We start from the raw sequence: 23,398 nt of genomic DNA, 5'->3' as shown, positions 1-23,398 counted from the left end.
CGTCACTGTGACACATACGGCTGCCTGCCACAGCATGTGTGCTCCTTATTTCAAGTTACCCCTGAGCAGGGTTATAAACCGACTGGAATATCCCAAGACGGACCTCACAATCCAACAAACTGACTGACCCGTGCTGCCCGATATACACAATATGCGTCTTTTTGAGGATCTCTCGCTGTGGCCCTTGGTTGTTTACCAGGGCGTTGTGAACCGACTGCCAGGATGGAATAACGATAACCTGACTGTCTCGATCCAAGGTGGCACAGTCCAGGGCAGGTCTAACAACGGCGTTGACACCTTCTCCGGGATTCCCTACGCTCAATCCCCGGTCGGGAACCTACGCTTGCGACCTCCACAAAGGATTACCCATGAGCTAGGGACCATCGACGGTACAGGGCACGCCATGGCGTGTCCCCAACAGCAACCCCGAGAGCAAGACTTTCCCGGGATCATGGATCTTCTGTCTTTTGTTGGAGACTCTGGTGTCACCGTCCCAGCTCCGACAGATCAAAGCGAAGACTGCTTGACTGTTACAGTTACCCGCCCCAGTGGAACTACAAGTCAGGATCGTCTTCCTGTTCTATTCTATATTTACGGAGGCGGATTCGAGGTGAGATCTTCCAGCTATGCTACAGGCACAAACTGACAAACATCACCTAGATTGGGTGTACTGAAGATAATGACCCCGCGGACTTTGTTCGATACGGAATTGACATTGGCAAGCCGTTTATCTTTGTTGCGGTGAACTACAGGATCAATGGCTTTGGCTTCTTGCCCGGTCAGCGAGTCGCAGAAGAAGGCGTTGCAAATCTGGGACTCCTCGACCAGCGTCTAGGCCTGGAATGGACGGCAGACAACATCGCCAGTTTCGGCGGCGATCCCACCAAGGTCACCATCTGGGGCATTTCGGCGGGCTCCATCTCCGTCTTTGATCAAATGGCGCTGAACAATGGCAACCACTCGCATTCGCTCACGGGGAGGCCACTGTTCCGCGCGGCAATCATGAGCTCCGGCAGCATGACTCCAGCAGAATCCGTGTCTTCGGAGAAAGCCGAGCGAGTGTATCAAAGGGTGGTCGAAGCTGCCGGTTGCAGCGAGGCTGAGAATAGCCTCCAATGCCTGCGGGAGGTCGATTACGAGACCTTTCATCATGCTGTCTCGACCTTGCCGGGCCCCCTGTCATACAATGGCCTTGCCCTTTCATACCTCCCGCGCCCAGACGGCAAGACACTCCGCGAAAGCCCTGAGATTCTCGCAAGGGAGGGAAGATATGCCGCCGTGCCAATGATCGTAGGAACCATGGAGGATGAAGGCACGTTGATCTCTATCCTGCAGCGCAACCTGACTACGACTGAACACCTAGCCGACTACCTGCAGGGGTGCTTCTTCGCCGAGGGGAACCAAGATCAGATGAGCGAACTTGTGCACACTTATGGCCAAGGTGAAGCGTGTGTTGAGAATGGCAGCCCCTTCGGAACCGGATTAGCCAACGAGGTCTTCCCCGGCTTCAAGGAGCGATCGGCCGTCATAGGAGACGTCATCTTTATCTTAATGCGGCGACTATTCCTGACGTATAGCTCCACCGCCCATCCAGATGTTCCATCGTGGTCGTACATGGGCAGCTTCAACAAGGGTGCACCAGTGTTCGGGACAACACACGGATCCGATACAGCTCCTTTCTTCAACGGCAATGGGACAGTCTACGCGGCCGAGACTTTTCGCCGGAATTTCATCAACTTTGTCTACTCGCTGGATCCGAATGAAAGCGACGACCACCAGAGCTGGCCGCGTTGGGCTAGCAGCCAGGAGCAGCTCCGGGTCTTCGCCTCGGAGACAAGCTTGATTGTGGACCGTTACCGGTCGAGGGCTTTTGACTGGATAGCAGATAACGTTGGGATTTTGCATGTCTAACCTCTACCACCGCGCTTATAATTGCTGATTTTGTGGATGTGTACGTGTACCATGAGATGTGTTCCATGAGATGCTTAGTCTTTGTACATAAGCTGCTGGAGGTCCACTAGGACCAAAACGTTGGTCTGACCAGTTAGCCAGCTGTATAGCTCTCCTTCCTATCATTTAACGTCAGCTCTCACTTTGGCCAATTAGCCTGCCATAGTCCTCATTGACCATCGTTTGGTAAAGGCGTCTCCGAGTCCTCGTGTCGAAGAGAGAGCACCCGCAACAGTACCAAGCACGTGTATGCCTCGTGCTTGGAACAGTCCATGGCTCAATGCCTGGCAACTATATCCCGCACACCGTTGAGCCTCCTGAGGATCAAAAAGGTAACCCGCCGAGAGGGATGAAAATCCTTGTTCAGGCCGAATGCCTCACGCGGTCGTTGCACCTCCTTTGGGAACATTCAAGGCGTTCCAGCCTCCAGTCTAAATTGAGCATGGTGCGGAAGATGTGGCTCACACACATCCACTCAGTTGATTGGTGAATATGTAGACTGTACCCACCCATTGGCCCACTGTAAACCTTGCTAAACATGATCTGCAGGCTTCAGTGCTGGATGAGCTCGCACAGGTATCCACGATAACATTGTCATCTTGTGCTGTAGCTGTGTGACTCCAGGGATGACTTGGCTGGCTATGTGCTAACATTGTCGAAGGCTACGTGGTCGACATCGCACGCATTGACGTTGCTCAGTCAATCCACTTGTGCTCTCGCCCATGACGTGGCCTATGCTATCGCCCCTGTTTAGTAAAGTGGGCTTGTTTCACGCTGTGAAGTGATCGACATCTGAGGGCTGCTGTCGATTCGACAGCGTGGAGCTGCCACAGTCACAGACAGCAATATCGTGACATCCCCCACCTAACCGAGGCCCACAACGAGGTAGATCTGCCCCAGGATAGCTGATCTGCTCGCAGGAGATCCACAGTCACAATTGGGGGCCAGGACATGTCAGCCCTGGAGCAAGGAGTCTACCTATCATAGCGTCCCGGCAGAGAGGCTGAAAGACAGAGCGGGTGTAATGGGCGGGTCCCATGGGCATAGCCAGCATCATCGTCCACCGGCCGCGATATGATATGTCCTCGTACGTTTTTGGTGCCACTGGCTATGGGATTTGAGGCTGTACATTCTCCACCCTGGCACCCAACGTACCCGGAAGCACCGTCCCACGAGCCTCTATCAAAAGTTATATAAACTCCATGGCTACCGGGCTCGAAGTTCCTGAATTCCAAGACCATATCTCACCCAATTACTCAAAATAAGATCCTTTCCTCGACGCACAAAATATAACCAAAATGCGCTTCTTCACCCTTACTCTTGCTGCGCTCTTGGCCGGTTTCGCCTCCGCCTTCTGCTCACCGGGCGAAACATCCTGCGGTGCTGGAGGTAAGTCTCCCCTATACAATTCCTTGTTGTATCCCGCCCTTCCATGAACCCGTTGCTGACTTGATACAACTAATAGCCGCTGCAAACACCATCATGGTGTGCGGCGAGGACGGCATCGCCAAGCCGGTCACTACCTGCTCCAATGGCCAGACGTGCCAGAACGTGGGCGCGGACAACGGGCCTACGTGTGCCTAGACTGTTTCTGAATCAGCGCAGGGAAATAGATGAGAGATTTCGGGAACGGGTGGGAAGATCCCGGGCCATGTATGTAGTACCACTTTGAGGATGGGAGCTTAGTTGGCCACCGTCATCGGGACCACACCCTATATCAAACTCTGTTATACAAAGGTTCATGTGATTATAAAAATTATACATGTGGTGATCAATGCAAAGACAGTTTTCAAGTAACTAGATAATATTCAAGTCCGCCTGGAAGCAGTAACGGCCTTGCAAGGTATCCACAGAGCATTCCGCCGGCTGAACGGGGTCCAACAAGCTCCCCGTGGCCGTCTCACCGCGGTTGCTGAAAGCTCACCGACAGCCCCCAAATAGCACATCCCTAACCACCATTGTCATGATATCCAAACTCTGTCAATCATGGGGTATTATTACCGATATCTGCTCTGCGACCTCAGCCCTACCGGCTAGCTCAAAGGTTTCGAAGCCAGAAACCTATCACTCGATGTCCCACTTCCTTTCGACCCCGACTCTTGCAGCTGAATAATCATTTCTTGTTCCGTGGGGCAGAAGCCAAGTTGCTAATATCTAGATTGGTTCCATATGTTTGTGCACTGCCTTGCGGGGCTGATCGTTGCATTCTACGAATGAGCGGCCGCGATCAACAGATCCCGGCGGACTACTAATGAGGACAAGGGAATATACAAGTAGGAATAGAAGCTTTGATCAGACGTGGCATTGTCATCCATACTAGCTAATTCTTCACATGTAGATAGGGTGATCTAAAGTTACAGACTACCACAGATTACCGTTTCAAGTGCCAACGAGGCTGGTTGTTTTTGATAGCTAGCGCTCAACCCTTCCCCAAGCTATCGTGTAAACGAGGCCAACCCCGGGGACCATGTTTAGGCACTCTTCACCAAACCCCAACCCCAGCTCTTTTTCATGGCCTTTACCACATCATGGAGAAGCAACAAAACTCAACCCCTCAACATGCTCATTCGCGAACAAAGGAACCATATCCGCCGTATAATACCAGCTCGGCTTCGCCATCCCATCGTAGATGGCCCTCCCATTAACAATCAGATTCTCAAATGTGACATTCGCCACCTTGTGCTCAGCATCAAGCCCCAGGATCAGCGCCGTACTCGCCCGGTCACCGGTATATTCCAAATCTTTGATATACACATTCTCGATCCCGCGTCCGGGCGAAGTATTGTATTTCGTGTTATTCATAACGCGGAGGTTAACGATTTGACCTTGTCTGAAATTCTCAACCCGCATTCCTTCGACCCGAACGTTCCGGATGATGTTGCTGTCTCCCGCGTTGATTGCTAGACACCCCTGGTACCACTGTTGCATCTCGCGGTGGTCGAGGATGTCGATATTGCTAATAAGCACGCCATCCATCGTCTCAGGATTCGGCGTATTCCCATGGGTCCCGATATTAATCGGATGCGCATAGTCGGCCCACAACTGCGCATTCTGGATCGTGAGATTCGACGAATCCCCGTAATCTCCATTCCGCGCCTGATAGAGTGCAATGTTATCGTCGGAATTCCGCATAAAGACATTATCGATGAGGACGTTGCTACTGCAGTAGAGATCGATCCCGTCGCCCCATTGGCCTGAGGAAAAGGAGGCGATGTTGCTGATTGTTACGTCGGATGCCATGTGTGTGCCGATGTTGCTGTTTAGGAAAAGGAGGTCGCGGATCACGATGTTTGATGAGCTGCGGACTTGGATGTTTGCGCTCTGCAGGACACCTCGGCCGCGAATCTCGCCGGCTGTTGCGTTGGGGAAGACGAGCGGGGTCTTCACCGTCGCGCCCGGGGCGATGTAGACTGTTTTCCCGGATGGGATGATGAGTTCACCATTTGTAAGATTGCTTGCGGCGCTGCTGTTGTTGATACCCGCAGCAAAGTAGATTACATCGGGATCGGAAGGTTTAGGGACATCTGTTTCCGGAGCGCTGGTTATGATATGGAGCACGTCCCATATATCGTCGTTTACCTGGACGACGACGTTCTTGGGACTGTCGAGAGAGAACTTGATTGACTTTCCCCTGACCTGAGGTTTTATGTGAAGTGAGGCGGGGCGGACGACAGCTGACTTGATCGGACCATTATTATACGTGAGGGTAATATCGACAGAACTGCAAAAGTCAAAGTTGACCACGTTTGTATTGTGGATCATGCTCCGGCCCGTTGTAGTGTTTGCTTCGGCGACGGTTGTGATCCAGGGTTCCATGCTGTAGGGCTTTTGGTGGGATTTGCCGGAGGGATGAACTTGGATTGTGTATGAAGTGGAACTGCCGAGTCCCGCAGGCTTGGGGTAGACTACCACCGGGTTCTTCGAGGGGCATGAGTCCGTATCAGCCGCCAGGGCTGCGCAGGCCAGGGCAAGGATGGACCATAGCTTCTTTTGGAGCATTTTGGGCACAAGGCGGTTAGAAGAGATCAGTGACTGCGAATGGACCTCTTGATAACTCACTAACAGTCGATCAAGTCAAGACATTTATACTCTTCCGACCAGAATATCTGGCTTTCGCAATGGTTCCTGTCGGAGGATGTACCGGAAGACACCACTTGCATGGAGTCGGTAAATGAGCGGATTCCACGCTCATCTCATTGGATAGAACGAGAAGCCATTAACCCCGTGGGGGGAGACTGGGGTCCGATCTCCTGGTAATTAACCGATAAGTCTACCTGTCATGAGGGGTAGCCGGACTATATCTCGGAACGTTTTCCGGGAGACCTTCTACCGACGAGAAAACCGTACCACCGATCATGCAATGCATTAGGTTAACTCTACCTGAACAGGATCTAATTCGACGCAGCCTGCGCATCAACATACGCAGTTACACTCCCAGACGCCCTTGGATACTGCATCTTGGGAGCGCCATCCCCATTTGCATGCCCATTGACATGCCCGTTCACCCCGTTTACACCTGGAACCCCCCACCCGCCACCCCCAGGCGTATGAATCACACAGCGATCCCCCGTCTGCATCTTGACCATATTCTTCGACCCCATATTCACCCACCTCCACTCATCCTCTCCCTTTTCATTCTGTACGCGCCTAACCCAATAATTCGCGCCACGCTCCCCCTCCCCACCCCCTTCCATGCCATACGGCGCCACACTCCTCCGCTCAGTAATAACGCTGAAGCTAAGCGGCGCACGACACTCGATGTCCCGGACAACTCCGTCCCCCCCATTCTTTGCCCCGCGACCGCCAGTCCCGGGTCGGATCGCGAATTCCCGGAGAATGACCGGGTACCGCTTCTCGAGACTCTCGGGGTCTGTGATTCGGGTATTCGTCATGTGCGTGTGTACACCTGATGCGCCGTGCGCGGCCGCGGTAGCACCCGAACCGCCGCAGATGGTTTCCCCAAAGGCGTACGCGTACCCGTCTTTCTTCTTCCCCGTAATGGCATCGACCCCTCCCTCGCCGAAGAAACCCAGGCAGTTCATGCACCCGTGCGAAGCAGCAGCCGCACGGAAGGCGCGAAGAATGACATCGACAAGACGCTGGCTTGTCTGCGTGTTCCCCGCGCAGACGGCGGGGCCACTAGATGGGTTCAGGAAGGTACCTTTGGGCAATATCACGTCGATGGGGGCGAGGCAGCCTTGGTTCAGTGGGATATCTGTGCCGATGAGCAGGCGGAGCGTGTAGATTATTGCCGAGTGCGTTATGGCCGGTGGCGCGTTGATGTTACTTAGCATTTCGACGCCGGTCCCTGTGAAGTCGAATGTTGCGGAGCCCTGTGGTGTTATGGAGATGGATAGTTTGATCAGTGTGCCATTGTCCATTTGGTCAACTGCCGAGAGGTTGGGACCGAGGCGGGTTAGTGTGGAAAGGAGGTAGTTCCGCACTGCGAGTTCCGCGTTGGACTGAATGGCTTTCATGTACATTTGCACGACGGGAAGCGTGTATTCTTCGATGAGAGCCTGCACGAGAACCATCCCCTTGTGGTTCGCCGCGATCTGTGCCTTGAGATCCGAGATGTTATCCTGGATATGCCTGCTCCCCGTGCACCCGGGAAAATCCCCCGGACTGAGGAGGATATCAGTTATCCCCTTTTCATCAAAGACACCATCGTGGATAAGCTTGAACGATCTAATTGCTGCGCCTTCCTGCCAGAGTTCTGTCGAGTTGGGCGGCATGGACGTCCCGCCGAGACCGCCAATGTCTGTATGGTGGCCTCGCGAGGCGACGTAGAAGGCGACAGTTGATCCGGTCTTTTCGAAGACGGGGGTTATGACGGTTATATCCGGCAGATGCGTTCCCCCGGATTCGGGGTGGTTCGCGACGAGGACGTCTCCTGGGACGAGTCTTCCCTTGTGGAGTTCGTGTTGGTGTTTGACCGCGTAGCTCATTGAGCCCAGGTGGACGGGCACATGGGGCGCGTTGGCCACAAGGTCACCTACAAGTTTGTAAGTCTGGCATTCACAGTCTGGTATAAAGCAGCTACGTACCTTCAGGCCCAAAAAGAGCACACGAAAAGTCAAGCCGCTCCTTGATATTCAGCGAGACCGCGGTCTTCTGCAGAGCACGCCCCATCTGCTCGGCAATGCTCATGAATCTGTGCCCAAAGACAGAAAGTTGGATGTGATCAACGACAGTAGGCTGCTCAACTGCCTGGGACGCCGTGTCGAGGACCTCGATGACAACATGTGAACGAAGAATCTTTGCGACGGTGTCAGGCGCCACAACAAGCGTTTGTGTCTGGTCAACAATAATCGCAGGACCCTCTACCAGCAGACCAGGCGGCAGATCCTGGACCAGGAAAACGGGCGTGTCCTTGTGTCCCACTTTTGGGAAGTAAACCTGGTTGACCATGCTCGGTGCAGGCTTCCCAGCTTTAACACCAAAGCTCGAACCACGCAGCTGCTGTCCAAGCTGTTCGCCTTCCCAATCCTTCCTCTGGCTCGTACCGATACCGCGAACACGAACATCATCAACGAAGATTACCTTGTCATCTGGGAAACAGAAGGAGAACTCGCGGAGATGCGTCTTCTGGAACTCGGCCTTGAAGTCCCCGTCGGCGGGCTGTTGAACCATGATGGACGTCTCTGTTCCTTGGTACCTCATGTTGAGGTACATCTCATAGGCAATGTCGGTTTCTCGGATGCCCTGGTTGATGAGCTGGTCTTTGACCTGGTTTCGCAGGTTTGAGAGGCGCGTCTCGAGTCGCGAGCGCGAGGCCTCGTCGTATGTCTCGTTGACGGGTTCTTGCGCTTCTTGGACAACGTCTGCTAGGGCCATTCCTATACGCTGTTAGTGACTCTTGTGCAGGTAGCAATGGTCAGACTTACCATATGCTGATAGAATACTAGAGAACTTGTGGATGACAATCGTCGAGATCTTCAGCGTCCTGGCAATATCACAGGCATGTTGACCTCCTGCGCCTCCAAAGACCGCCAAATTGTGGCTTGCTATACGGTGTTAGAACAAACAAAGCTCCAGGAGACTATGAACGTGAAGAACATACCAATATCATACCCCTTCCCCTCCGTCAGCGCCCGAATCGGCCGACACATGGTCTCATTCGCCACATCCAAAAACCCACAAGCAACCTCCTCCGGCGTAAGTGAATCGCCCGTATCGCGATTAATCACATCTGTGAGCGCAATGAACTTCTCCCTGACGATCTCCAAATCAAGCGGCTGATCCTCGTTCTCGCCAAAGATCTTTGGGAATAGATCAGGAATCAATCTACCGAGGAACAAATTCGCGTCCGTCACAGTGAGCGGCCCACCCTTGCGATAGCACGCAGGCCCTGGGTGTGACGAGGCGCTTTCAGGACCAACAACGAAGAGCCCGTTTCTCCAGAAGAGGATGGACCCGCCGCCAGCCGCGACGGTGTTGATGTCGAGCTGTGGGCTTTGGATGGTGACGCCCGCCGTGACGCTCTCAAAGACGTGCTCGAAGCTTCCGCCGAAGCGGGACACGTCCGTGGAGGTTCCGCCCATGTCGAAGCCGACGACTGGGGTTCCGGAGGATGCATCGTAGGATGTGCGCGCGTACCCGACGACGCCGCCTGTTATCAATCAGCTCTAGACTGTTGAGGTGTGGAAAGGGGACTCGTACCAGCAGGTCCACTGAGGATACCACGGAGGCCACTGAACCGGTCATGGCTAACTAGTCCACCATCCGACTGCATAAAGTCGCACCGGACGCCGTCGAGGTTTCCATCTTGGAATCCCTTGGCGAAGCCGCTGAGATACCGCTTGATCTCCGGAGTGAGGTATGCATCTGCGGATGAAGAGCTTCCGCGAGGGACCATCTTGATCATCTTGGCTGCGACCGTCGATGACAGCGAGACGTGAGTGAAGCCTTCTTCGAGCGCGAGCTCTTGGACGCGGGCCTCATGGGCTGGGAAGACGTGTGAATGTGCAAGGCAGACGGCCACAGTATCGTAACCCTGCGCCCGGAGGTCCTTCAATGTTTGCCGGACGGCAGAATCATCCAGTGGTTTGAGGATCCGGATCATGTCACCGCTAGTCCCTTTCACGAGAACACCAGGAATCTCCTTGTTCGTCTTGAAGATGCCGTCAACATCCTCGTCAAACCCTTCGATCGTGACTCGCTCATCAATCTCCTGAACGTCCGAGTAGAGAACCTCCGGCTTGACGATGTTCAGGTCAAACAATCGAGGTCGCGACTGATATCCGATCTGCAACAGATCGCGAAACCCCTTGGTAACAAGAAACGCATGTTTCGTCCCCTTGCGCTCCAGCAGCGCATTGGTCGCAACCGTGGTCCCCATACGGATAGACTCGAGGTCATCCTTCGGAAGTGGGACCCCACGGGGAATCTCCTCGCCCCGGTAGAGGGAGAGGACGCGCCGAATGCCTTGTGGGGGGGTTTCCGTTAGTCATAGTCATGTTTTCATTGGAGTAGGCAGTCACTCACCTTCAGTCGGGGCGTCAGCGTAGTTGGCAGGGTCGACGGATAAAAGTTTGAGGACGATATCGGGCTTGCCTGGGAGACTGGCCCATACATCGGTAAATGTGCCCCCGCGGTCTATGAAGAGTATAAGCCTTTGGGTTCGAGTAAGAAAAAGCTATCTCACCAATGGCAATCCGGACACCACCGGCAGTCCGCTCTGTTATCATCATTTTGGAGAACTGAATGAGTGAGTTGATCAGTGCTCACCTCTATCGCCGGGTTATCAGGCAGCTTTATAATCGCAGCCCGAGGCCAAATTCCATATCTCCAAGTCGGCATCTCGCAAAACGCAGGAAGGTCGATACGACCTGCAGTTCTCAAAACGTGGTCGGGATTCCTGACTCCTCACTCCGAAATGCTGGGAAGGTCGATACGGCTGGTGGAGACGCGGCGGCCAATGAGCATTGTGGGCTGCACACGAGGAATGTGGATCTGCCCCCAGGTTTCTTATCATCAAAGTTGGAGTAAGCCGCCCAGACGGGGCAGGCTCGAGGAGACCGAGTAATCTTGTCAGTCGGGTGATTGCTATCTGTGATACCGGGCTGATGGGTATAAAGTGTCCTTCGGAGACTGATGGACAATTTGGCCTGATCACCTTTTGACTTTCTCACTTACAGTCTCATACTCTTCTGTACTTGACCATCGCAATGGCCACCAAGGACGCAGTCCCTGTTATTGAAGCCCCCGATGCAGAGAAGCAGGGGGTCACAATGGCAATGGACGAAGCTGCTCAGTACCTGACCCACAACGCTGGAGTCGACCCATTGTCCCCAGAGGAAGAGCGAAAGATGATACGCAAGATGGATTGGATTCTGCTGCCGATGGTGGGTGCAATGATCACGGAATGTTCACCAAGGCTAACAGCTGTGTCTAGCTGTTCCTTACAGCGACTCTGGGTGCCGTGGACAAGGTTGCCCTTAGTACCGCCGCCATCTATGGCTTGAAGACCGATCTCAACCTTGTCGGCCAGCAGTACTCGTGGGCTGGGTCTATCCTGTCCCTGGGAGTGAGTTATCTTCTGTCCTTTTGGTCGCTCTTTTGCTCAACGTGACAGGCCATTGTGGGAATGTGGCCATCCACCTACCTAGTCCACCGTCTCCCGTCTGCCAAATACCTCTGCGCGTGCTCGGTCGGATGGTCCGCCATGGCACTTCTCATGCCAGTTTCCCGCAACTGGAGCGGGCTAATGGCGTTGAGATTCTTCATGGGTACGTCATTGATGAAACATACGAGTAGGCCGCTAACGTTGTCTCAGGATGTCTTGAGGCAATAATCGTCCCGTCAATCTCTCTTATTATCGCCGGATTCTATCGCAAGTCGGAGCAGCCTCCTCGCAATGCTCTCGTGTTTGCAGCTGCAAGCTCAATTGTCAACGGGTTTCTATCGTGGGCCGTTGGTCATATCCCGTCCAGCGCACCTCTGTCAATCTGGCAGTACCTCTTCCTGATTACAGGTTAGTATTCCGTTCAGACATCTTACTGCCCTCGCTGACCCTGGTGTTGTTTAGGATCCGTTTCCGCAATATGGTCAATTATCGCCTTCATCTTCCTCCCCGACTCCCCCATGAACGCCTTCTTCCTCACCGAACGCGAGAAATACCACGCCGTGCAGCGTCTCGCCGAAAACAAAACGGGAATCACGAACCGGCAGTGGAAATGGGATCAAGCGTTCGAGGCCGTCATCGACCCGAAGACGTGGATCCTGTTCTTCTTCAACATCGCCATCAACATCCCGAATGGAGGTCTGACGACGTTCAGCGGGATCATCATCAATAACCTCGGTTTCTCGCCTGTGAATACGTCGCTGCTGAATATGCCGACAGGGGTCATGTCGACACTCTCGGCGTTTATCTTCTCGTGGATTGCGGCCAAGTGGGAAAATCGCCGGTGCCTGGTTACGATGCTTGCGTCTTGTGTTCCGGCCATTGGTGCTATTATCGTGTATACCCTGCCGCGAACGAATATCGGTGGGCAGATGGTTGGTATTTACTTGGTAAGCAAAGTCGCCCTTTGTACCCAAATCGACCGCTAACTGTACTCAGTTGTACACCTACTTCGGCCCCTACGTCGTCGGAATCTCCATGTCGCAGGCCAACACAGCAGGCAACACCAAGAAAACCGTACAGTATTCCATCCTATACATCGGCTATGCCGTGGGAAACCTCATCGGACCGCAGACGTTTCGCGAGAGCCAGGCACCGGCATACACTGGTGGTTTTGCCGCCATGTTGGCTTGCTACTGTGCCTGCGTTGTCTTGATTGGGATCTATTGGGTTATTGCGCTCACGTTGAATCGGAAACGAACGGATGGTGTCCCACCTGCTGGGGAGGAGGATTTGGTCGATGCGTTTGCTGATAAGACGGATTTCCAGCAGAGGAATTTCAAGTATACCACATAAGTTATATATTATATCTAGGTCTGGGCTGGCCTGGCAATAATGGCGAGTTAGGAAGGTTGTTTGGGCACTCGTCAATGTCTCTAGGGTATCATGGAGCTTCGCGTGTGGTTAGAGTCTGGATGAACTCATTGTCATCACCACCAACGACCACTGCCACTGCCACTAGGCATTCAACTCAACTGAAAGAATTCGTGTTCGCTTTTTCTTTGACATTCTCTGCTTTTGTGACTCCTGATCCCGGCCTCCTTTCTCCAATTTGCTTTTTTCCGACTCCTGAGTAGGATCGCTTCCCGGCTCTCGTAGGCCCTAGGTAGCCAGGGAAGGGACCTGAATTGGAAGTCCGATGTATTCTTTCGGGTTAGCTTTGACTGAGATGGGAAAGGAAACACGCAGTGTAGTTACCCGGATGCTTCTATTGCCCCGAACTCCAAAGGTAATGGTACTTTTGTCACCGTGCAGCCTAATCTATCCACGAGAAAGAAGAGGATCAACCGACACATCATAGCCATGCACACCTCCAGAGACCAGTCCTTAGTATCTACGGCTTAATACATCTCGCAGCACTTTTTCGTAGGTAAACCAGGCCTTTTCTTCCGGTACATGTTTCTTGCATAGTATGGTAACCTCTCTCGCATCCTGGTACTTGGCTTCGAACCGTCCCGTTGCAGCAAGACATTCCCGTCAAGAAAGCTGCTTCTAAGACAATCTGTCTAGGAGAAAAGATAAGCGCTCGGATGCACCTGCCTCTTCTATCGAACGATGTAATCACCAACGCGGTACGGCCTGATCAATGTTTGTGTATTGGGTGATCGAATTCAGGATGACGTCGGAGTGTTGGGTCAGGTACTGGATTTGATGTCTAGGCGGCCCAATGGACGACCCTGGTGTGCAGTGTCATAGTATACAAGTGGCTACTTTCTTAGAAGCTCACGCAACGGGCGAGGTCAGCGGTCGGTGGTCAGTGGTCACTTGTTAAACAGAGTGTGTCATTGACTGATAACCTTCTGCAGCATACAAGCATGATGTGCTATCATCGAGTTTCCAAGAAGCATAAGAAGCACATGGGCCTTGATGAGATGGTGCATAATGCCAAGTATGGCGCCGCCCACGGCACGGCGTTTATGCTGGACGTTTTCCAAAACGGGGCCAGGAACGAGTGCCCGGCGCATTTTTTTTTTTTTTTATTTTTTTTTGCTCACGATGCACTACCTGCTTTGAGGATAAGCCCTTTTGGCACAATGGTGGCCTGTGGATGTAACAGCGATATTATGGGTGCCAAGGATATAAAGGCTGCTTCTTTGCAGAGTCTCCTTTAGCATGTCTTTTGTAATTCAAGCATTTGCATCCTCTTGTTTTTTGCCTTGATATGGGCTTTCCTACCAGGTTCCCCTCTTGAATAGAAAGGCTCTGTTTCTGGATTCCATGTCAGGATAGACTCCCACCCATTGTCTCTAATTTCAAGGAATAGTGATGAAGAATCCAGGTTATATAGACTTCTATCCCACCCTGTCCAAGTGCACTTGACAATAAAGCGGTGGGAAGTAGTGCTGCTTTTCCTTTGATAGATATAATTGACCCTCTGCTCATGTGCCTCACTTGGCCTGAGATAAGATTCACGCTAAAAGTGGCGAAGATAAGGAGGCTTCTTCCCCACACTCGCCTCCAACTCCTCTTCCCACCTCTGAACCCACCACTCCTGTAGGCGCCATGTCGCGCAGAAAGCTTGAAAGTCGTCGGCGAACTGGATGCTTCCAGTGTAAAGGTCAGCCCTCTGTGAGCATATAGATCAGTCAGCACAGACTGAAGACTGATAGCCTCTAGCGAAGCACATTCAATGTACCGAAGAACAGCCCCGCTGCAGACGTTGCGAAAGGCTGGGGCTTGCGTGCTCACGAGGATTGAGACTGATCTTCAGGGAGGATGCCATCCAGCGGGGGATCAGCTTTGGGCGCGAAGGTGCGTCGCGTGGACCTTCCTTCCTCTGGAGCCTCGAGGGCTAAGCTTGGCAGGAGTCTGGACGAAACAACCCACCGCGAAGCAGGGCCGGAGAAAGTCCGACTTTCGACCCATTCCTCTGGACTCTTTTGTCGACCGCTGGGAGTTTCTCAATGTCACCCTTGATGACTTGGCTGCATCCGGCCAAGTGGAAACCCCGCATTACTCCCCTCGAAGCACCGACCAGGGCCACTTCCTCACCCTTTCCCCCGCATTCTCCATCTACCATCCCCTCCACACATTTTCCGACTCGGACAGCTACCTCCTCGACTACTTCATCAGGGGCATCAGTCCATCGTGCTCACTTAGCGAATCGCACAATCCCTACATCTCCCTCGTCATCCCACTCTCTTTCGTTTCCAACACGCTACGAAACGCCCTTTTAGCCGTCGCGGCAAACCAGCTCCGTCTCCTTGGTAGCGCGCAGTCCAGTCATGAAGCATGTCACTACAAACAAATTGCCCTCCAGAGCCTCCGACAGGAAATCTCCACTTGCACTCATGATGAAGGCACGGTTGCTGCTGTGCTCATGTTGTGCTTTCAAGACGTGAGTTTCCCCAACCTTACCGGCATTCATGATCGCTTATAGGAGACAGATCTCGGACGGCTGCTCTGCCTCGTGGATAACGCATCTCCGTGGTGGGCTGCAGCTTTTAGACTGCAGTGTGCGTCAACGCTCCCCTGACCTATGGAACTTCTTCCGCATGTACTTTATAGCTCACGATATCATGGCCCGCACGGTGTCCGATGAATGGGATGGAGACGACAACTTGCAGCTATGGTCTGAGAGTGAAAACCTTGAGGAGGTACGGTGGCCTGATCATTCGTAGCTGATACTGACTGGATTCTAGATAGACGTTTTGATGGGCTGCTCACGTGGTCTGATGACACTGATCAACAGGATCTCCATCTTAGCCTCCACAAAAGCAAGGGTATGTGCGTTACAGGAGCGCATGTAGACAAGCCTTCTGATGGAGTACTGTTAGACTTTGAGAACACGTCCCCTGACGCCATCCGAGATCCACGATCATGATATGGCCACACATCAATTACACTTCTCTCTCCTGACGCTAACGCAACGCCTACCCCCACACTCAGCAGATCGACAAGATCTCCAACAAATCGCAAACATCAAGCATCTCACCGCGCTTCTCTACATGCATGAGCGCCTCGGCTTTCCCAAACAGTCGCAACCACCCTTGGACGGCCCTTCGAGAGCGCCCACGCGCCTCCCCCTCGCTTTATCGGGGCTCTCCAAGGACCGCCTCATCTCAATGATAGTCGAATCCATCGCGACCCTCCCGGACATGGCCACACTTCTTTGGCCACTATTCATCCTCGGCAACGTTGGGGTGGAGGACGAAGACCATCGACGATTCGTCCTTGACAGACTGTCGAGTATCCAGAGGCTACGTAATCTCGGCAGCGTACGACGAACAATAGATGCTGTGAAACATGCCTTTGCTACGACTGGTTTGGACTATGGGATCGAGAGGGCGTGGGGGCATGAGAGTTATCAGTATATCAGTCTTGCTTGAGAATGAACATTTCGGACTTTAATTCAGTGACGTGAATATGGAATTCCTCCTATCGCCTTACCAAGCTCAACTACTCTTTCAACGAGTTGCACCATCTCTTTGGACCGCCGATATATCGCTCCGAGCCACAATATATATTCCTCTAGCAGCACAATGATAAAGCTGAACCCTCCTATGACATGTTTCGAAATCCTGGACCCTTAACCGAGCCGCAAGCCAGCCCATCAGCTCATCAAAGAATGCTGGCCTTAATGAACGTTAGACCGCGACAACAGTAATAATCAAGCAGCGTGGGCTCGTGGCTAAGCGCGCATAACGCCGGGGTTGAGGCAGGTTAGCGGCTTGGCGCGGCAGTGGTGTCGTCATCCCAAACAAATCCGCCCTTCACCACGTTCAACAACTCCCGCCTCATCTCGCGACCATGACTCTCTCATCACGTTTCCAACCTACAAGCCACGAAAGAACCGGCTAAAGAGCTGCTGGATACTCGACTTTCAAGCCAAAGAAACTGCGATCGCGCTGCGCAACGCAAACAAGACCCAAGACCACGCGACTTCTCACCCACGCTGACCTCCAGCACGCGTCTCATCTCCCTCAAAACTCTCCACTAACACGCCCAGCAACTCACCTAAATCTCCTCCCAGACCTTCAACAAACCTAACCACCACTCGATTCACGATGAGCGGAACCACACCCCCGACCGACCTCAACTCCGCCAACGCCGCCCACCCGACACCCAGTGCCGCCCACGCTACCCTCTTCACCAGAATGAAAAAGGGCTTCGCGCATTTCCGGGAGACGTGGGGGCCGCTGCTCGCTGCCAAAGAGGATTGGGATGATGAGTACAACTTTTCGGAGGGGAGGTATGCGGGCCAGGGGCTGGGCGAGGGAGGTGAGGAGGTACAAAGGTCGAAGCAGCGGGGAGGGGAGGGGCGTAAGAGCCCGGTGGCTTCGCACTGAGATGTGGGGAGGGGAGGAGAGGAAGACAAGGCGACTCGGTCTCCGTGGTGGGGGTTGGTTTGGAGGTTGGATGCGGATGGAGATTTGGGTGGATGGTGAGATGGGCCTGTGGCGAGTTCTATGCTTTTATCTCTATTCGTGGGGTTTGGCGTCTCTCTTCCATTCATGGTGTGCAAAAAGAACATGCGCTTCGATCTCCGACGGGGTGTGTTGACTGCTTCATTCTACCGTGTCATGATATCTACGAACAATAATAGTATACCCAGCAACTCCGCCTTTCAATGATGTCTAGCTCCCGTTCTTTCTCCCCACCAACTCACTAATCTTCACCACATTCACTCCGCCATCCACTCCTTCACCCTGAGAATTCAGACCCTTCGTGTGCGACCTTATCTGCCGCACTGTACTCGCAAGAAACGACGTAGCCCCCGTAGAAGCCATTCCTGACCCCCCCTGTAGGCTCGAAGGCAAAACCGCCCGCTCCGGATCCAGCTTGACATCCTGGTCGATATCCCTCCGGATCGTCTCCCGCGCGATCTGTCGCTGCCGATAGAGCGTCCAGCACGACCAGGACCCGAAGATTATCAGCGTCAGCGGGACCACAACCACCCAGTAGAGCCAGAAGGGTGTGTTGTCGAAGGTTGGGAGCGAGAAGAGGGTCTGTCAACGTGAGCTATTGTGGTCTTGGGACAAGGAGGTACTGATACGGGGTGTCTTACGGCGATGTATGTAGCCGGGAAGAAGACGGCCGTGAGGACGGTCAGTGATTTCAGCGCTGAGCCGTCGCGCTTTGAGGCTTCGGAGATCTTCTTCGACTCGATGGCGACGGAGACGCCGACCATGTTGTCGCGTTGCGCGAGGAGGCCGTATATCTACAGCGGTCAGTTCCTCGACCTGGATGAAAGGCCACTCGGGCACATACCGCTGTGAGCTGATTATCCGCCCTCCGCTCGCTATACTTCAAATCGACCATCCTGAACTTCACCAACTGCTCCAAATCGCCAACCCACTGGATATACGCATCTCTCGGCCCCCTACTACTACTCCCCACAAAAGCCTTCCCGATTACCTCCTCAAACTGCCTTGCACTCTCCTTGACCAGCTCCAAGAAACAACTAAGAGCTTCAATCCTCCTATACGAAACCAAAACATCAATCTTGGCCGCATGCCCCAACCTCGAAAGCTCACTATCATGCGCGGGCGCATCAGCCGCCGGGATCTGCAACCAGGCATGCTGGCCCGTTGCCTTTTCGACGACGCTGAGCTCGTGCCGGATCTTCTGCATGAAGAGCATGTTGCTAGCAAGGCTGAGTTTGATTAGGATCGTGGGGATTAGCAGGGCGTGTCCGATTAGGTTGTTGTGCTGTTCGAGCGTGCGTTGGAGGAGGCGCTGGTCGTAGGGGGAGACGCGGAGGGCGAGGATTGTGGATGTGTTCGTTATGAAGGTGTGGTTTATGGAAAGTATGGAGGCGAAGCTGCCGGAGAGGCGCATTGAGAGGGTGAAGTCTGGATTGCTGTTATTCTCTTTGTCGTGGAATCGCAGGGCGGAGGTACCCACTACTAGATGTGATTTCGCCAGCATCGTCATACTCGATCTTTCGCGAGGCACTGCCCGATGTCGCGCGATACCGCCAGGCATCTAGGCAGCCGGAGAACTGGTATCGCTGCGCCAGCGAGGTGAACGTTTCTTGGCTCATGGCGAGCTCCAACGTTTCGCTCGACGAGGCATAGTTTCCCTCCGAGTCGAGCGCTGTGGGCGCTGTACATGCGAATCTACACGTTTTAGTCACAAGAGTGCAAGACTTGCAGGGGGAAACGAACATCCATCTCACTCGCCCACAGTATTTGGTATCGCTGGCAAATTCGCCCTGGAGATGTTAGCCTGGCCGGTACGGCTTCGGATGGCGGAGGTACCGTGCCCTTTCTTCAACCCACTCCTCGAGCTGGCCCTGTTGGAGCATCTTGTGCGTGTAGTCGCTGCATTTACCATCCTACGGAGATTAGTAAAAGGCTTCGATTAGGAGACAGTGATAACAAGGACCTACGGGGTATCGTATAATCTCTGCAACCGTGCAAGCCGCGGGCTTGAACTGAACATCACCACCGGGATCGAGACCCGTCATGGGCGTATCGAGCTCCATCCCAAACACGACATTTGGTGCCATAATAGGAGAACGAGCCTATGTTTGATCGGGAAGCAGACGAAGTGGACACAAAGCCAAGTCAGCGTGAGCGGATCGCGGGATAAAAGCTTCCCCATGATTACAGCCGCAAGGCACTAAACCCCAGAGAAGAAAAAGAGGGGCATTCACAGCCGGGTGAAATGGAGCGCGGTCCCTGTCTTGTGCGACTCGGTGCGACGGGATGATTGGGATTGAGGCCTTGTGGCGTCCTGCAGGATTGCGTCTGCAAAATGGGTGGTGATAGCCGAGCGCCGCACAGTGTGAGTCTTGCGGTTAATAAGTGGTTTATCTGTGCCCAGACGACGATGCGAAGAGTAGGAGGCTCGAGGCGAGGCTGAGAATATGACGGTTTTAATTATGACTAGTTGAGATGCTATACCTTGGCGTCGCCATGCTAGTGAGAGAATCATTGTGATAGTCGAGATAAGCACTCGATCATGTTTCACAACAGCTTACACCCAGTCTTCATCCAACGTCCCCTTCTCCCCATCAACCTCGATGCCTCTAGGCATAACATCCCTCGCCTTCCTCCTGACTAACCACTCCTCTCTAGATGCAGTACCAAGCGCCGCGTTATGCGTAACCTTCGTAAAATGCGTATTCTCCCCGCCATAAAATAAAAAGTCTCGACCGGCCGTATTAAACATAATCCTCTTCTCCTTACAAATCCCAACCATGCTGCCATAGGGTAACCGTCCCGACCAGGTCGGCGGCCAGGGCGCGTCGACGACGATCGAGTTTAGACGCAGGGGTGGGTTGTTATGGGGTATGAGCGCCATTTCCTCTGCGAGCTTCTCGATGTATGACAGGATCCACGAGCGCTCGCCGCCGTACAGCGCAAAGGACTCACAGTTGGGCGGGAGGTGGTTGACGAACTTCAGGGGCGTTTCGTGGCGGCAGTTGTGGCCGAGGAGAAGGAGGGGGGTTATGCTTAATTGCCGGATTTTCAGGAACCGGCGGAGCGGGCAGCAGAAGGAAAGGTGGCTATAGGACTTGAAGAGTTCTGTGCGGGGCGTTCGCTCGCTCTCGCACCCTTCTGGGTCCCTGTTCATCTCGGGGGAGTAGATGTCCAGGTAGACGAGTTGATTGCGGAGCGGGAGGAGCGCGTTCCACATGTCGTGATGCATCTGCAGGTCGTAATGGCGACCGGTTATGCTGAGTGAGAGCGAGAGGTGGGTGAGATTTGTCGTGTAGTCCAGGACTGGTTGGAGGTTTTCAACGGGGGATCGAAAGGCGATTGTAAGCTGCGTGAGCGAGTTTTCTTCTGGGTCGAGCGTGGAGAGGTCGTCGTCTAGCTGCGCATCGATCAATTGAAGTTCCTGGAGATTTGGCAGACGGAGAAATGCGCGTTGTTTGTTCATGCGTGCGGGATAAGAGACCTCGCGGCTTTGATATGTGTGCCTCGCATTGATCGGTGGCGTTTCGGCGCTGGCCAAGTAGAGTGTCCGGAGCGATTGAAACGCGACAGCTTCAGGCGTATCGCTGCGATCCTTATCAATCGCATGCGCCAAAATCGTATCGAGCCACGGATCCTCCCTCGCAACATGAAGCTGCAACATGGCCAGATTCGGCGCATGCGCAAGAATCAACGCAACCAGCGCCCTATGGTCCGCCTGCCTCAGCTCCGCCTCTGCATCCCCAACATGCCCAAGGCCAGCCTGGGTAATAGCCCGCTGGACGAGTTTCGCACTTCTCCGGTACAACCCCGCCGTCTTCGGCGGACGCGCGGGCTTACACTCACTTGTGAGACGAAGCATGCGGATATGCCCCGCTAGCCCGGGACGCAGGATGATGGCGCGGAAGAAGCCCCATAGTGCTTTGGTATCGTCGCCGCTGCCATTGAACTCGAAACGCGAGTAGAGTACCGGATTTAGCGTGTGGTACCAGTTCCAGTTGATGAGGCACAGATCGGCGGGGAGGATGTTGTAGCAGTACATCCACTGGTCGGGTTTTCCGCCGATTGCATCGTAGATTATTTGCAGGAAGATCTCCCGCGGGAGAGTAGAGGGGTCGGGCATGGTATATTGTAAGTAAGTGGTAGGTGAATAGTGGTGAAGAAAGGAGAAATGGCCCCCGACTTATAGTATGGTTCGCGTTTAGTGCGCCTGGGCCTCTACAACAGGCACCCAGGCACCACTCTGCCACCTGGGGTTACTCAGCAGCAGCTGAATAGCCTAATGAAGGAATTGGCATAGTGGAGCAAAGTATAATTGGACAATCCGTAAGGCCGTAAGCTTGATCGGAAGCCTCGGTGGAGCCGGCCCCGGTGCACTACATTAATCAATAAATACTTCAGGCCTCCCTCAGCTGAACATCTCTCGCTTTTTTTCCTTTCTCTCTTTTCCCGGAGAGCCAGACACCAACAAAATGCCGTCTCTTCACCTGTTGTCGCGGCTTGCCATCGTAAGTTATTCTCTACTTTTCGTAGACATGGCTAACAATCCCAGGCGGTCGTCCTCGTCGCCTGGTCCCTCCCCTGGCTCCAGGGCCGCAAGCAAGCCCTTTCTTTGCTCGCAAAGAACAAGCCCGAAAATCTGCCCGAGATCAACAAATTCTCCAGCCACTCGTACAAACTGGTCAACAAAGTCCGCAACTGCGAAGACGGCATCATCATCGAAGAAGATGCCTTTGCGATCCTCAGCTGCGACTCTGGCCGCGACCTCTGGAACACCGTCATGGGCACATTCCACCCGAAGCGCGAGCTGATTCCCAATGGAAAACTTTGGATTTATCGCTACGAGGAGGTCGACGACTCTGAGAAGGCTCTGGCCCCGGTCAAGTTTGTGGGTTACCCGGGTGCCTTGTCGTTTCACCCGCTCGGCGTAGAGTACGACCGCGACACGTCAACGCTCTTTGTGTGCAACCACCACATTGATGGCTCGCGCGTCGACGTGTTTACCCTCGACCTGTCCAAAAGCACACCAGTCGCGAAACACACCCGTACAATCCTGCACCCACTAATCCGAACACCCAACTCCCTCGCCCTCCTAAGCGGATCCGAATTCTACGTCACAAACGACCACTACATCCGCCGCCGGGACTCGCCCCTCGGCGCCCTCGCAGAGACATACCTCGGTATCCCCGGTGGGACAGTGACATATGTGAACATCGCCTCTGAACCCATCGAAGTCCGGACCGTTGCGCGCGCGCCCTTCGCGAACGGGGTTGCGATCCTTAATGCCTCGACCGTCGCCGTGGCCGCGACATCAGCTGCCGAAGTCCGTCTGTATACCCGTCTAGACGACAACTCCCTCGTACAATCCGGCGCAATCCCCGTCCCGTATATGCCAGATAACCTCTCAACAAACAGCGACGGCTCCCTCCTAATCGCCGGCCACCCGCACCCGCCAACACTCGATAAACTCGTCAAACACCGTCGGAGCTGTATCGCAGAAGACGGAACGGTCCCGCAGGAGTGCTGGAAGTCGAATTCTCCGACTTGGGTCGCGAGGTGGACTGCCGAGCGTGGACTGGAGGATCTGTATGTTTCTAGCAAGGAGTTTGGGTCGGGGGCTACGGCTGCGAAGGATGCGAGTAGGAATGTGGGGATTATTACGGGGTTGTATGAGAATGGGATTTTGGTGTGGCGGGAGTAGATGGTTACCACGCTTGCTTTTTCTACAGGGCTTCTAAGGATTTCTCCGGTAGGGCGTACTATGAAGACAGTTGTGAAGACACATGGGACAAGCCCTATAGAGTAAAAGTGCGATGTGTGCGCCAATTCGATAGTCGGACACGAGCATGAACAACCACTCCAGATCCCGCAAGCAAAGGTATTAATGATCTCCCTTGTGTTGAGCCAATCAACTCTTTCAATTCAAAATGTTCTTCATATCATGCATTTACGTACT

At 53.7% G+C, this 23,398-nt stretch overlaps 9 protein-coding genes across 9 annotated transcripts; 4 read left to right on the top strand and 5 right to left on the bottom strand.

Annotated features, from left to right (window-relative positions):
* Positions 1-9: 9 nt before the first annotated feature.
* BJX68DRAFT_278949 (Alpha/Beta hydrolase protein) lies at positions 10-1,911 on the top strand (the record flags this gene model as incomplete). Its single annotated transcript, XM_071048635.1, has 2 exons — positions 10-610; positions 661-1,911. Exons 1-2 carry the CDS (start codon positions 152-154, stop codon positions 1,909-1,911), a joined length of 1,710 nt encoding a protein of 569 aa, XP_070894153.1. The 5' UTR covers positions 10-151.
* Positions 1,912-3,248: 1,337 nt separating this feature from the next.
* BJX68DRAFT_271586 (uncharacterized protein) lies at positions 3,249-3,534 on the top strand (the record flags this gene model as incomplete). The annotated part of the gene is made up of 2 exons (XM_071046977.1): positions 3,249-3,339; positions 3,416-3,534. The coding sequence occupies 2 exons, from the start codon at positions 3,249-3,251 to the stop codon at positions 3,532-3,534; spliced, it is 210 nt and encodes a 69-aa protein (XP_070894152.1).
* A 942-nt stretch (positions 3,535-4,476) lies between these two features.
* BJX68DRAFT_278947 (putative endo-polygalacturonase) lies at positions 4,477-6,195 on the bottom strand (the record flags this gene model as incomplete). The annotated part of the gene is made up of 1 exon (XM_071048634.1): positions 4,477-6,195. Exon 1 carries the CDS (start codon positions 5,947-5,949, stop codon positions 4,477-4,479), a length of 1,473 nt encoding a protein of 490 aa, XP_070894151.1. The 5' UTR covers positions 5,950-6,195.
* A 146-nt stretch (positions 6,196-6,341) lies between these two features.
* Positions 6,342-10,643, bottom strand: BJX68DRAFT_278946 (Hydantoinase B/oxoprolinase-domain-containing protein; the record flags this gene model as incomplete). The annotated part of the gene is made up of 7 exons (XM_071048633.1): positions 6,342-7,945; positions 7,998-8,789; positions 8,838-8,957; positions 9,014-9,562; positions 9,613-10,377; positions 10,438-10,548; positions 10,598-10,643. 7 exons carry the CDS (start codon positions 10,641-10,643, stop codon positions 6,342-6,344), a joined length of 3,987 nt encoding a protein of 1,328 aa, XP_070894150.1.
* A 477-nt stretch (positions 10,644-11,120) lies between these two features.
* Positions 11,121-16,404, top strand: BJX68DRAFT_278945 (transcription factor domain-containing protein; the record flags this gene model as incomplete). Its single annotated transcript, XM_071048632.1, has 11 exons — positions 11,121-11,297; positions 11,348-11,483; positions 11,729-11,926; positions 11,981-12,465; positions 12,515-12,858; positions 14,590-14,633; positions 14,693-14,827; positions 14,881-15,413; positions 15,463-15,672; positions 15,718-15,798; positions 15,853-16,404. 11 exons carry the CDS (start codon positions 11,121-11,123, stop codon positions 16,402-16,404), a joined length of 2,895 nt encoding a protein of 964 aa, XP_070894149.1.
* Positions 16,405-16,743: 339 nt separating this feature from the next.
* On the bottom strand, positions 16,744-17,649 carry BJX68DRAFT_246529 (uncharacterized protein). The gene has a single exon (XM_071041662.1). The coding sequence runs from the start codon at positions 17,547-17,549 to the stop codon at positions 16,962-16,964; it is 588 nt and encodes a 195-aa protein (XP_070894148.1). The 5' UTR covers positions 17,550-17,649; the 3' UTR covers positions 16,744-16,961.
* A 3-nt stretch (positions 17,650-17,652) lies between these two features.
* BJX68DRAFT_271581 (uncharacterized protein) lies at positions 17,653-19,529 on the bottom strand (the record flags this gene model as incomplete). Its single annotated transcript, XM_071046976.1, has 7 exons — positions 17,653-18,024; positions 18,084-18,236; positions 18,287-18,870; positions 18,923-19,137; positions 19,197-19,232; positions 19,279-19,355; positions 19,410-19,529. The coding sequence occupies 7 exons, from the start codon at positions 19,527-19,529 to the stop codon at positions 17,653-17,655; spliced, it is 1,557 nt and encodes a 518-aa protein (XP_070894147.1).
* A 470-nt stretch (positions 19,530-19,999) lies between these two features.
* Positions 20,000-21,582, bottom strand: BJX68DRAFT_278943 (uncharacterized protein; the record flags this gene model as incomplete). The annotated part of the gene is made up of 1 exon (XM_071048631.1): positions 20,000-21,582. The coding sequence occupies exon 1, from the start codon at positions 21,563-21,565 to the stop codon at positions 20,000-20,002; it is 1,566 nt and encodes a 521-aa protein (XP_070894146.1). The 5' UTR covers positions 21,566-21,582.
* Positions 21,583-21,883: 301 nt separating this feature from the next.
* On the top strand, positions 21,884-23,388 carry BJX68DRAFT_246525 (uncharacterized protein). The gene is made up of 2 exons (XM_071041661.1): positions 21,884-21,950; positions 21,995-23,388. Exons 1-2 carry the CDS (start codon positions 21,915-21,917, stop codon positions 23,141-23,143), a joined length of 1,185 nt encoding a protein of 394 aa, XP_070894145.1. The 5' UTR covers positions 21,884-21,914; the 3' UTR covers positions 23,144-23,388.
* Positions 23,389-23,398: the final 10 nt, after the last annotated feature.

The sequence above is a fragment of the Aspergillus pseudodeflectus genome, assembly GCF_044049435.1.
Source record: "Aspergillus pseudodeflectus strain CBS 756.74 chromosome Unknown BJX68scaffold_64, whole genome shotgun sequence".
Lineage (NCBI taxonomy): Eukaryota > Fungi > Ascomycota > Eurotiomycetes > Eurotiales > Aspergillaceae > Aspergillus > Aspergillus pseudodeflectus.
The sequence above is the reverse complement of the archived record's forward strand: the minus strand, read 5'-3'. Positions and strand labels throughout refer to the sequence as shown.